The sequence below is a fragment of the Macrobrachium rosenbergii genome, chromosome 9 (assembly GCF_040412425.1).
Source record: "Macrobrachium rosenbergii isolate ZJJX-2024 chromosome 9, ASM4041242v1, whole genome shotgun sequence".
NCBI lineage: Eukaryota > Metazoa > Arthropoda > Malacostraca > Decapoda > Palaemonidae > Macrobrachium > Macrobrachium rosenbergii.
In genome coordinates this window covers 41,226,983-41,240,075 of record NC_089749.1, presented here as the reverse complement: position 1 = coordinate 41,240,075, position 13,093 = coordinate 41,226,983, and the positions used below count along the sequence as shown (strand labels likewise).

General features: G+C 39.2%; 1 protein-coding gene across 1 annotated transcript in view; it reads left to right on the top strand.

Moving 5' to 3' along the window:
• Window positions 1-13,093, top strand: part of Had1 (beta Hydroxy acid dehydrogenase 1) — a 96,318-nt gene that overhangs the window by 68,849 nt on the left and 14,376 nt on the right. The window contains exon 7 of the mRNA XM_067108945.1: window positions 10,656-10,798. Coding sequence (XP_066965046.1) covers window positions 10,656-10,798 — 143 coding nt within the window. The remainder of the gene's footprint in view (window positions 1-10,655; window positions 10,799-13,093) is intronic.

Genomic DNA, 13,093 nt, shown 5'->3' with positions numbered 1-13,093 from the left:
CCCCTTTTTGTATATTTTGTGTCTTAAAAAAAAAAATATACAATTTATCAATTATATTATTGTGGCTTTTTAATCATTATTTTCGATCACAATATAGTGATGCTCCACAAACAAGCAATGGCTAATATTCACGCTTGGGCCAGTCAGTAGGCTTCTAATTTTCAGTTGAAAAAACAAAAGCTCTAATGTTTTATAAAGTTAAAATATTGATAAATGTCTAGTGTAGAATTAAAAATGGAGGACAGAATTGTAAATTTTTATGATGAAGTAAAGTTTTTAGGATTTTTATTTGATCTACATTTAAATTGGAAGGCACATAAATTATATAGTATGGAAAAGTATCAAAGCATTTAATTTAATTAAAAAACTAGCTCATACCACTTGGGGAGCTGATAGACATACCATGTTGAAGTTACATAAAGTGTCTGTCTTACCAATTCTAGAATGTGGAAGTCCAGTGTACTGTATGGTTCAGCTTCAAAATCTGTGCTTAAATCATTAAATCCTTCCATCATTTGGGCCTTAGACTTGCAACAGGAGTCTTCAAATCATCCTCAACAGAGTCAATATCAGATGCTGGAAACCTACCCTTTTCATAGTGATTAGAAATTGTAACAGTGCAAAGAGGTTTGAAAATTAGAACAGGATCATCACTAGCAAAACGAAGATTTATGAATAGGAAATATTTCAAAATGTACAATGCCCACCTCCCTTTTCAATAAGAACAAATAGACTCTTGAACAGAATAGCCTATCAAATATTAAAAATTATAGATCACATAATAATATAGCACCTTGGATAGTCAGCCAAGCCGATATTTGTACCACCCTCTGTAATGATGCAAAGAAAGGCAGTCACAATCAGATAGTAATAAAACAATATATACCCAAATACATAAGGACACATAGTGGAAAATGTGAAATCTACACAGATGGCTCCAAAACACATGAAGGGGTTGGCTATTCAGTACTGTCTTGCAAATTTAAAATGCAAAATTCTTTGCTATTATAGGCGTCTATATACATCAGAATTATATTCCATCAGAAAAGCAATAAAGACAATACCCATAAAGAAGTTAAATGTTATAATATGTAGTGACTCAAAAAGTGCAGTTGAAGCCATAAAATCATATAGTTTAAAAAATCCCTTATTATCTGATAGCAAGCTAATGCTACACAGAATGAAACAAAAGCACATAAAAATAATACGTTGAATTCCATCTCATGTAAGAATTGAAGGAAACGAAAAAGTAGATATTGCAGCAAAAGAAGCAGTAAGATTACCATACTTTCAATTCTATCTTCCAGTCAATTGGTTAAATGTGATTAACTCAGTGGTGTGGGAAAAATTTTGGCAGTGAGACTGGAATAATACCCCCATATTGAACAAATTAAGGATTATTAAATACACTGTTAATGAATGGCCATCATCTTCAAGAAATAGTAGAAAACAAGAAGTATTTTTAATAAGATTAAGAGTAGGACATAGTAATCTAACAGTTTTTTAATGTGCACAACACACAATCCCCACCAATTTGTGATACATGTACAGTATATGTCAAATGCAAGTATCTATATAGCATATTTTAACAAGATGCCAAAAATATCAGCATCCAGGAAACTTATACTTTAAAAATCACACAATGAAAAAAATTTTAGCTGAAAATAGCAACTTTTCTTTTGAAACAATTCCAAAATTTGTACAACACTGCAACCTCTTAGATAAAATGAATTTACAAAAAACAAATTTTACGTATAAAATTGCCAATTCTTTGGGCCAGTCCTATTTGAGTTCTTTTAACTCAGTGGTCTGTTAAAGCTACTTTTTAAATGATAAAAATTTACACTTCTTGGAGACAACTTATATTTTTGTTATTAATATACAGCACTGCCTTTTGCTTCATGACGAATTCTGTTTATTTAATTGTTCCTACACAAATAAAACCATCGTTCTTTACATAGGACTTGGCTCACTGGCGCTAGCTGGAACGCCTGTGTAACCTTCAGACAAGGTTGAAAACTAGCTACAGGTAGGGGGAAGCCCCGCCCACCTGTCGTACTGCATTCCACTTTGCTTTCAGATGCTGTCTTGTGAAGATGTCTCTGCTCTTCTGTGCCTGACTGCATTTTGCTTTCTGTTTATGCCTCTTTTTGTTTGAAATATACTTGTGTGTGATTGTTGTCGATTACAGTGCAAACCCCCAGTCACGTAAGCTATCTTTGGAGAGGAAACTGCAGGTGTTTAGGTACTGTCGTAGTTTCTTTTTCTTGGGAGCCACTGCTGATTATATCGAGAGAGAGCAGCAGTCTAGTTAAGCAATTTTTTTTGGGAGAAAATCACACAGTTGTTACTTATTCTAGTTTTATTTACAAATAGTCTACAATTGGCACAGGTTTCCTCTGAATTCTTGTGAACAATACTTTATTGGATACCCTACCAAAAACTATCAAGAGGACATATCATAACCATATACACATAATGATAATAAATACACTAACATTTTTCCCTTTATCCAAAAACCAATCCACCAGGTGAGTAGATACAGGAAAAACAAAAACATCCCTCCAAATGTTCAGTCAATTGAGCTGTTCACCAAAAACTATGAAATGTTTTTTCCCCACTTGCCAATGAGATGAGGTAAGAGTCTTTTCTCTTTTCAGACTAACCACCAACGTTACACTAGGGAAATTGGCTTCGAGCTCAATATTGGTCACTGTTTTTCACACAACGCTTATTCAAATATGTACGGTAGATAATTAAGACCTTCACTCTGATCACGAGTTTTACTCACTCATTCCCGTACAAGGGATGGACTTCCTCACAACACTCCAGTGGAAAAAAGTCCATCATTAAAAGGAGCTGTGAACGGTGGCTTACTAAACAAAAATTATCCTATTAATTAACATTTTTAAAAAATCAAGACTAAATTGCTGACCAGGGAAGGACAGGCCGTGTAACTGGTTTCTCTCCTCTATTGAGGTTGTCCCTAATACTCTGTGTGTCATGCTGTAAGCATGAGTGTGACCAGAACAGCTCATGTTCAGAGTGCTGGGTTTGGCCATCTGAACAGTGGGTGAGGTTTGCTGGGAGGAGGAAGAGGAAGAAGACTTCTTTAGTGTCATTGGAGTGCAATACTATGCAGGTGAGATCAAGGTTCTCTCTGGTTCCTTCTTGCCTCCTGCCAAACTTCTGTCTAATGTTACCACTCCCAAGGGAGGGGTTTCCCCTTCCCAGATTCCTAGTGTTACTTAGATAGAGAGCTGCCGAGGGGGGCGGGGTGGAAGATGACCAACTTGGTTCCTGTCCAGGAATCTTCGCTCAGAGGAGGAGTTGTCCTTAAGTAAATGCTTGTTCTCAGGGTATAGGGAGGCTCCCTCACCTAATCTAACTTTCGTTTTGGGTGTTGTGGAGGCCAAAGGACCTAGGGAGTTGTGATCCTCCCTAGATCTCTCGGGGGAGCAGAGTGTTTCTGGTTGGATTGATCACTTGAGGGCTGTGAAGGGCATTCTGGTAACTGCTTCGACCATAACCATGACGACTTCAATAGTAATGGTATCCACCACCTCTAGGACTGTCCCTACTTTCTTGTTGACCCCGCATGCAGCATCAGTGATGTGTCTCCTGGTGCTGTCATCTACATCATCTCTGGGTGAGGTCCTCCTCCACATGCTGTTGTTGAAGGCTGCACTTGACAAGTCCAGGAGAGAAAAATGAAGTCGACGTCGTCATCTTCGTCTTTGTCGTCATTGTGAGCTGTCACCTCCTCCCCTTCCAAAGCTAGCAAGCGGAAGGAGGAGGTTGGCTCGCCCTCCCATGGGAAGTCCCGAAGAACTTCCAGCAGCCAGCCATTTTCTGTAGATAGGACTGACGGATCTCTCACAAGTGGTACTATAAGTACTGCTGCTCCTGTTGCTGAGCACACAGATGCAACCGTTACCTGGGGTTCTGCAGACCCCAGGTGTGCCGATACTGGCCCTAGTAACTCACCTACCCAGGCCAGCAAGGGTCCATGATTTACAAAGTAGTCCCTACTACCTGCACAGCCCTGCAATCCCAGGATAGTGGCTGGTCATCCAAGCCAGGCAAGAGGAGGTCTTCTGCATCTATAGAGGCTCTGACTTCTAAGAAGACTGGCGCACGCTCAAGGGACAGCTCCCACCCATGTTTGTGTGAGCGGAAGTGCTCTTCCTGACCCGTGCAGACAATGTCACCACAGGTTGATGACCGTCCAAGGTCTTGCTCTTCTGTGAGGATCTCATGCTTTGACAGGCTTGGCAAGGGTGCTTGTGATCCCTCACCTGTCCCCTCCATCTCCTTGGGGTTTCCTGGGAGCCAGGAGCCAGACAGGCCTAGGGCTCAGGAATGGAACTGTTCTCGCTCCCTACCCAGCCCATCCATGGAGGCCTATGTTCCTGGGTTGGTCCTTGGACTGGACAGGATTTATGCCCAAGTGGTCAAGAGATCTCATGGGAGCTCAGTGGTAGCGGTTCGGAAAGACTGGGACCTGGAGGGTCCTATGCTCCAGGACTCGGGCACCCCTGAGTTGTAGATGCATTTTGTGGAGATCATTAGATGATCTTGAGGAAGAGACCTTGGCTTTTTCTGCAGACCATTCTTCCACAGAATGAACCCATGGCTTGATCGGCCTGCCATTGTCAAGGCTTGCTGATGGGTTGTTGGACCAGGTGAATTCTCTTGTTTCTGGGTAATAGAATTTGCTCCAGTCCAGCTGTTTTTGCAGGACACTTCCTATGCCACTAGCTTGCCAGAGGAAGTATGTGCCTTTGGAGAGCCCATTGCTGACCAAGGAGGTTGACAAACCTGATTCATCTGTGTCCTGTTCTGTCGCTGGAGTGGCTCCTTGCAGAAGGAGTTTCCTTCTCGCAGGCAGAGGTAGAGCCACTGGAATCAACTGCCATGGCAGCATTCCAGAAGGTCTCTTGGATTAATCTTTGGTCCTTGTCAATGGCCAGGATCACAACCTTCTAGAGACTGATGCTGTCTGGAGGCAGGGTTCTTACCTACCTCATCCACCAGACAGCAAACCTGTGGGCTAACGAAGTGTTGAAGAGGCGAGATGCTGTGCTGTCTCAAATCTCTAGGCTTGTTGGTTCTGAGTCTTTGGCACTAAGGAACAGACTGGTCCTGGGATTCTCCTCCCTCCTTGCCAAAGGTGAGGTGGAGGCTGCCTTGGACAAGTTTCGGGTTGACAAAAGCAACAAGATTGTTCACCAGGCAGTGGCTAAGACCTCTGGGTCTTCATGTGTCACTGTGGCTCAACCCTCAGGTCAGGCTGGCCCTTCCTCTCTGGGCAGAGAAAGCCCCAAACTTCCTCGGGCTCTTATAGAGGTACCCAGGCTGCTTCTAACCCAGTAGCAAAAAGGTGTGCAGCTGTGCCCCTTTCAGCCCTCCCAGTTCATGAAGGGGGGCCAAGGGAAAGAAGAAGGGTGGAGGACACTAGGAGCACAGTTCCTCCATGCTTGCTGCCAATGGTGGGGAGTGCCTTTTGAGCCATTGGGAAACTTGGCAGTGACATGGAGCGGAGACCTGGGTATATGAAGTAAAACTGTCAAAATAAATGTACATGTGCTTATTGTGGATCAGACGAACATGTCACAAAATGGAAATGTAGTAGGCCAAAGTGTGTAAATTGTGGGCAAGATCATCGCTCAAGGTCCAAAGAATGCATGTGTTATATATACAATACAGACTTGAAAATCTATATTCTCATATCGTATTATACAAACGTCAACATAACGAATATGCATCTTTTCCATGGATCTTTTAAAATGTTATGCCTTAATTCACTGTATCCAATAATATTGTATATACACCATTCTTATATTGCTTTTGTATTATAAATTGTGATCATAGTGATGAATGTTTTGGTTTGGAAATTGTTTATGCGGTGTTTACTGTTTATTTCACAGCATTTAACTCAGTTCAGAGCTCTTTTCTTGCTTCTAGTTAGCGTAAATGAATCTATAGTCTTAGATACTTTATTTATAAGGGGCAATGTTATTTTTCGTTATATGAAGTGTTTTTAAGTGGAAATATAACTAAAATACGTCTCGTTGTGAAATTAATTTATGTATTTTCGTTAATAATAGATGACAAAATCCGATGGCCGTTTGGGGGTGTTTGTTTTGTGTAAATAAATTCAAGATTCCGTTCGCTATTTTCACTTGATTTCATCATAATACAAGCTTTACGTGTTTATCATTTATCGGCGTAAAAATAACAGTAATGTGTTCTTTCATGCATGTAGTTTTGATTAAAATACTTTCTCTCCCATTTTAATGACAATTGAGTTTCATCCATGTTGCTGATGCACGATAATTTACAGTATAGTCAGTAGCAGCTTGAACATTGTTTTCTCAGCTTCAGCTACAACTTGCAGTTTAAATTTAGCAGTATATTTCCTTGACGATCTTTTGTCCATACCGATTAAGGGTATAATGTAAAAATAATCAGTCCTGTTCTACTTAACGTCATTTGTGCCATAACCTGTGGTAATTGTTTATTATTGTATGATGGTTGAAATACATGTAAATGGCTGTTGTTATCCGATTCGGTTATAAGCAAAACAACAGTTTCTTGGTCAGTTGTTTTTGGCTGTACGCATTTACACGAGTATAATGTTACTAACAATACTTTTATCATTCCCTTTTACTTTTTTAACTATAAGATGGGATAAAGAGATGGAGGAAAAGTTGTCTATTGTAATTTGGTCTCTCTGTCTGCCTGATTACGCTGCTGCCTGCGCCCCGCACGAAATTTAAAAATATTTTATAAATAATATATTGTCATATCAGTGTTAATTGCTTACCCCATTGCAAAATCGAATTATTGTAAGGTGAATAATCGAGCATTACCTGAGTATTTTAATAGTTTTATCACAAAAAGTGCATTTAATCATGAAAATGAGATGAAAATACAGTATTTAGTGAATATTTCTCAGTTTAAAATACTGTGAATGGGCGAATTTTCCGCGAACAATGGGTAGATATGTTCCAAAGAGAAATCCATGAATACGTGAGAACGCGAATACGGGTCGTTTCCTGTAGTGTAATTACGATAGTAATAATATTTAGGATAGCATAATATTCATTTTTCATTAAAAATTCATTATCATTTTGGTGGTAAATATCTGTTTAGAATAATTCAGTCATACGAACGATAGTGATTGTACATTATCATATTGTTGTCTGTGATTGGCGACAAAACGTAAACGTAATAAAACCATTTTTACCTTATACAGTATATTATTGGCATATCTTCATAATAGATAACCTATTTGAGGAATAGTTCCATGTAAATGAAAGCAACTTATCTGTGCGAAGCCAGATTACAAAATGTAAACATCAAGTTATGGTTGCGCTCACAGCAACCTTTATCTAAAATGTAAACATCGAGTTATGGTTGCGCTCACAGCAATCTTTATCTTTTAGTAACCTTTCAGAAATTTTAATGATAGTGTAATTACAATAGTAATAACATTTAGGATAATGTAATTTTCATTTTTCATTAAAAATTCATTATCATTTTGGTGGTAAATAACTGTTTAGAATAAGTCAGTCATACGAATGATAATTATGTACAATATTTATCGTACATTACTGTATTGTTAGGGGTTGTTTGAGACTGGCGATGAGACGCAAACAAAATAATGTTTCCCTCTTAGGTCACTTGTGTAGGAAAAACATGATATAGAATTGGCTTTGTTATTTTGTTTATTTTGAATTTCTGAGGATACAGTAAGTATAAAACAGTATTTGTAATAACATCATCTCTACATAACCATTATTTCATAAGATACCTGTTTGTTTTAAATGCTAGCCTATACACCGATGGTTTTGTAATTTAACAGTCGTCTTATACTATAGATATGAGCTAAATTTGTGAAAATTTGCCATAATTTTCCACCTCGTCTTATCTAAAGGTCATCTTATACATGGAAATATTATGGTAGTTTCAGGAGTGGGGGACCAGAATGACAGACACCTCCATATCAATGTCCTTGAACTCAAGGTAGCTTTTTCAGCCATACAAGAGTTTCAGGACCAAGTGACAGGCGTTCTGTGGTGTTGATGACTGACAACACTAGGGTAATGGCATACATCAACAAGCAGGAGAGACTGGTGTCCTTCTGGCTGGAGCTGTCAGCCAGGTACATTCTGGGGTCATGGAATGTGGTGGCAGACAAGCTCAGTCACCAGATTCAGGTGATAGGGACAGAGTGATCTCTATGCCAGGTCATTGCAGAGAGACTCTTTAAATAATGAGGAGTCCCAAACATAGGCCTGTTCATGACCTGACATAACAGAAAGTTATGGGTGTTCTGTTCGACTGTTCCAGGCCTGTGGGCTGTGATAGATTACATTTGATAGCACCCTTGGGACAACTTGAGGCATACGCTTCCCTCCATTTTGTCTAATTCGTCAGGTGGTCAAGAGGGTTCTGCTCACCCAAGTCTCAAGTTGACACTGGTGGTTCCTGAACCTGCTGGCTCTGTTGGCTGAGGTCCTGAGAGAGATTCCCCCATGGCACAACCTTCTGTGCCAGCCACAAGTCGAGAGGTATCACCAGGCAGTGGAAACACTGGCACTTCACACATGGAGACTATCCAGCATTTCCTGCGAGCGAGAGGGTTTTCTCAATGTACGGCAAAGGAGATGTTTGGATACCTGTGGAAATCCTCAGCGGCTGTGTATCAGGGAAAATGAGCCATCTTCTGTACTTGGTGTCTCGACAGGGTATGTCTCTGGCCAGAGCCTCTCTTCAGCAGGTCGTGGACTTTCTTGTCTTTCTTCTCTGAGAGAAGCTTCTCTCCGTATCGGCATTAAGTGCTATAGAGCTGCTCTTGACCTGGTTCTTTGGTTGAAGAGGATAGATCTCTTGACCTTGTGGAAGATCTCTATGCTTCTGATAGGCTTTGAACAGTCTTGCCAACCCAGGGAACTCAGGCCCCCTAAGTGGGATGTGACTCTTGTCTGGAGGAGCCTAACTCGTACGCTGTACGAACCATTGAGAGAGTGATCAGACAGGGATCTGACTCTTAAAGACTGTTTTCTTACTTATCCTGGCTTCGGCAAAGAGAGTAGGTGAGCTTCGTAGCCTTTCCTTCTATGTTAAGAACTCGAGGGGATGTGGATAAGTTACACTCGAGTTTGTAGTGAAGACTCAAAATCCGTCAGTCCCCGATGCCAGATTGGAGTCCTTTTTGATCCCCTCCCTAGAGGACTTTGCAGGTGATGATCGGGACAAAATGCTACATTGTCCAGTTAGGGTGGCTGCGGTACTACCTCGAGAGAACTCAGCATGTCAGGCCTGAGTGTTGGTGCCTCTTTGTTAGTACCCACTTGGCCAAGAAAGAGGTTTCCAAGAACACTATCACGTTCTGACTTTGTGAGACAATCAGACAGGTGTACTCATCATATGACAAGGTAGACAGGAGTTTGGTCCGGGTGAGAGCTCACTAAGTTAAGAGCATCACCCCGTCCCTTGCATTCAGGAAGAACCTGTCAGTTCAACAGGTGCTATGAGCAGTTGTGTGGTTGCACCAGACCACATTTACCTCGTTTTACCTTTGGGATGTTACCACAAGTCCCTGGACACATTTTCTTTGGGTCCTGTGGTGGCTGCCCAACAAGTTCTGTAGCTCATTTGGCTCTCGTAAGAGGACAAGTTGCTTCTTGTCTAAGGTGAACGGTAAGCGAGAGAGAATGTGTGTGTAAGTGACTGGTCTCCTCCTTTCTCTCTTTTACGTTTCTCTCTCATAGGGCAGAAAGGCAGGTAGCAAGCCATCACACGCTGGATGGATGAGTTTTGCAGGTGAGTTTCATGACAGGCACCCTGTCCTTTGTCTTTTTGTAGATTGATTGTATGCATGTCCCCCCCCCCTCTCTTTAGACACAGGGAGAGAGGGATAGACAGTGAAACAAACCTGTTAGTTTTGGTAATGAAGCAAACTCATTACTTTACGTCATGAAGTCTAGCAGTTGCAACATCCCATATGTCCAACAAGCTAGAGGTGCAGGATCCTTCCTCAGCTCTTCCAGACCAGGAAGGTATTCCCAGGTGGGTAAAATCAAGCAATTAGTTCAGAGATTTGCCCAGACTCTCCCTGCCAATGGGTAAATTTCATATGTAAAGAGTGAAGGTTTATATTTGTGTAGGAATAAATACCGGTAGCAGATTTTTTAAAGTAGTTTGTATTTTTCCTAACATACAGACTTGGAGTTCTTTACATTCACGTCCCACCTCAGCCACCCCTCATTGTGGTACCTGGGCTGAAAGGCAAAGTGGAGTGCAGTACAACAGATGTGGTTAGGGCTTTTCCCAACCTGTCGATAGTTAATGACCAAGTCTGAAGGTTAACAGCCGTTCCAGCTTGCATCTGCAAGCTACATCCTATGTAAAAAACTAAAGGTTTGTATGTTAGGAAAAATACAAATTACTTTTAAAAATTTGTTATTTTTGTTGTGAACATTTTTTAAAATTTTCCATAAAGGTCATTTCAATGGTCAGCTGACAGTTTATCACAGTTAATAATTGTGAGTTATTTTTTCCAGAGAATTAACTTTGCAGAAATTTTTGATAAGGATTTTTCCCCTTCCATAAATTTTTTAATGTAATAAGCAATTAATTTTCAGATATGCTATTTTGAATGAATGCCACAACATGGTTACTAATGGAATCCTGAGTGCTGAAGATGTAGATGCCTTGATAAGAGATGGGCTTGGGTATCGTTATGCCTGGATGGGCCCTCTTGAAACTGCTTTACTCAATGCTAATGGTAAGTTAAAATGCCCCTCACTCACTTGTTCACTCACTGTTGGCATTTTGAACCTAAATTTTATTGTGATGTATTGGTGTTTTGGAATTTTCATGAGTTAAAGTATGCTCTACCCAAACTTTGGACTTGCTTGAAGGTTGACTCCCATTCTTGTCACCAGAAACATCAGTCGTTATCCTTCTTGGTTTCTGATTTTGTTACCAAATCCAGGAATACAGCTAGTGTTTTATTTCCAAGTGTTTATATGTTGAAAATAAGTAAAATCAAAGTATATGGTCCGGTTTAATAGCAGCAAGAATGCTATCTCCTTTAAAATGATCTAGCTGTTGCATTTACACATTGTTTTCACTAGGTTGTTTGAATTTTTGAATAAAGTTTCAGGGATGTAGGGAGTTTTTAAGTATTTATTTAGTAAGCATGGACTGAATGAATGTTTCTTGAAAATTTTTGCAAGATTTTTCCCTAAATTATTTACTTTCATAATTAATGACTTATAGTAATTGCAGTGGCAGTTTTCACAAATTAATCAATCATGCCACTTTGAAGAGAGAGACAAGGGAGGGGTATCACAAATACCCAAGGTGAACTGCATATAGCGCAGGATGTCTGAGCCCATGTTCATGTCCACTAGAAAAATCTGCAAGATTGTTCTCTTTGTGATAAGATGGTCAAGATCTTGATAGCACATTGCAGATTAGTACCAGGGCTGTTCTTTTGTGAAAAGTAGTATACACAAAGTGGGAGTTTTGTTTACTGCACATTTTTATTAGTAATGTACAGTAATACTTCGATCTTACACGATTCGAGTTGCGCGAATTCACACACACACGAACTTTTCACTGGAACCTAAGTAATGAGCATACGCGATTTTTTCACACACACACACGAAATTCTCGAGAAACCCTGCAGAAGTGGGTGTTTAATTTTTGAAGTAATTTACAAGTTTTCATGCTTTTATGTGTAAAATATGTATGAAAGATGCATTTCATTCTTTTATGTGTAAAATCTGTATGAAAAATGCATCTCATGCTTTTGTGTAAAATCTGTATGAAAAATGCATTTCATGTTTTAATGTGCAAAATCTCTATGAAAAATGCATTTCATGTTTTCATGTGTAAAATCTCTATGAAAAATGCATTTCATGCTTTCATATGTAAAATCTGTATTGAAAATGTATTATTTTTATTTTTGTACATTCATAAATATGATGCAAAGGTAATTTCAGCACATTCACTTAGTGTACTTTTACAAGATGTGATACCCATTTGCAAAGTTACTGCACTTTTCAAAGATGATACCCCTGCAGAAAATGCTTGTTTAATGTTTGAAGTACATTTATAAGTTTTCATGCTTTTAACTGTAAAATCGATATGGAAAATTTATATTTATATTTCTGTACATAAATATCATACAAGAATTATGTCCATTTGCAAAGTCTTTGTCACAAAGACTTTACATGACCTTGAGATGAGGTTGTTCAGTCACGCTCATTTGATAAAATGAATTCGTTAATGTAATATCAGAAATGTAACTAAGAGTTGTATAAGTGTCATTCTTTGAAAATTACTCTGTTCACCTCGGAGAAAAGTGCTGGTGCAATCTGTATGTGCATGTAATTACAGCATGTTCAGTTGGTGTACTTTTACAAGATGTGATACCCTTAGTTACTGCATTTTTCAAAGATGATACCCCTGTAGAAAGTGTTTAATTTTGAAGTTTTCGTGTTTTTAGGTGTAAAATCAGAATGGAAAATTTGTATTTATATATTTGCGCATAAATACGATACACAAGCAGTACAGTTACTTTAGTACAGTCTCTCTCTCTCTCTCTCTCTCTCTCTCTCTCTCTCTCTCTCTCTCTCTCTCTCTCTCTCTCTCATCATCTCATTCGTAGTTAGCGCTCAAACATACTTTTACAACTTATTATTTCTCTGTATGTCATTATCTGTACAGTATATAATTTTAAATTGATTGAATTTTACCTGTACTGTACTACCTTCTACGAACATTATGTACATGTTTTTGATATTTTATGGAATTGTACTTTTGTTGACTGACACATGATGTTTTGCTTAGTGACGCAAAGAAAACGGCTTTTACTCTAAGTGACAAAGAAAACGGCATCCCATGAATTAGGGGTAACATTAGTATACGTACGCACCTACTGTAAATGCACTATTATGAAACTGTGCAGTACTCAATTTTATGTCAACCATTTACTGTATTCCTTTTTTAAGGGTAATAAGCTAAATTTTAAATAAAATTACACTAACTTTAGTTCATTTAAAAGTTAGCT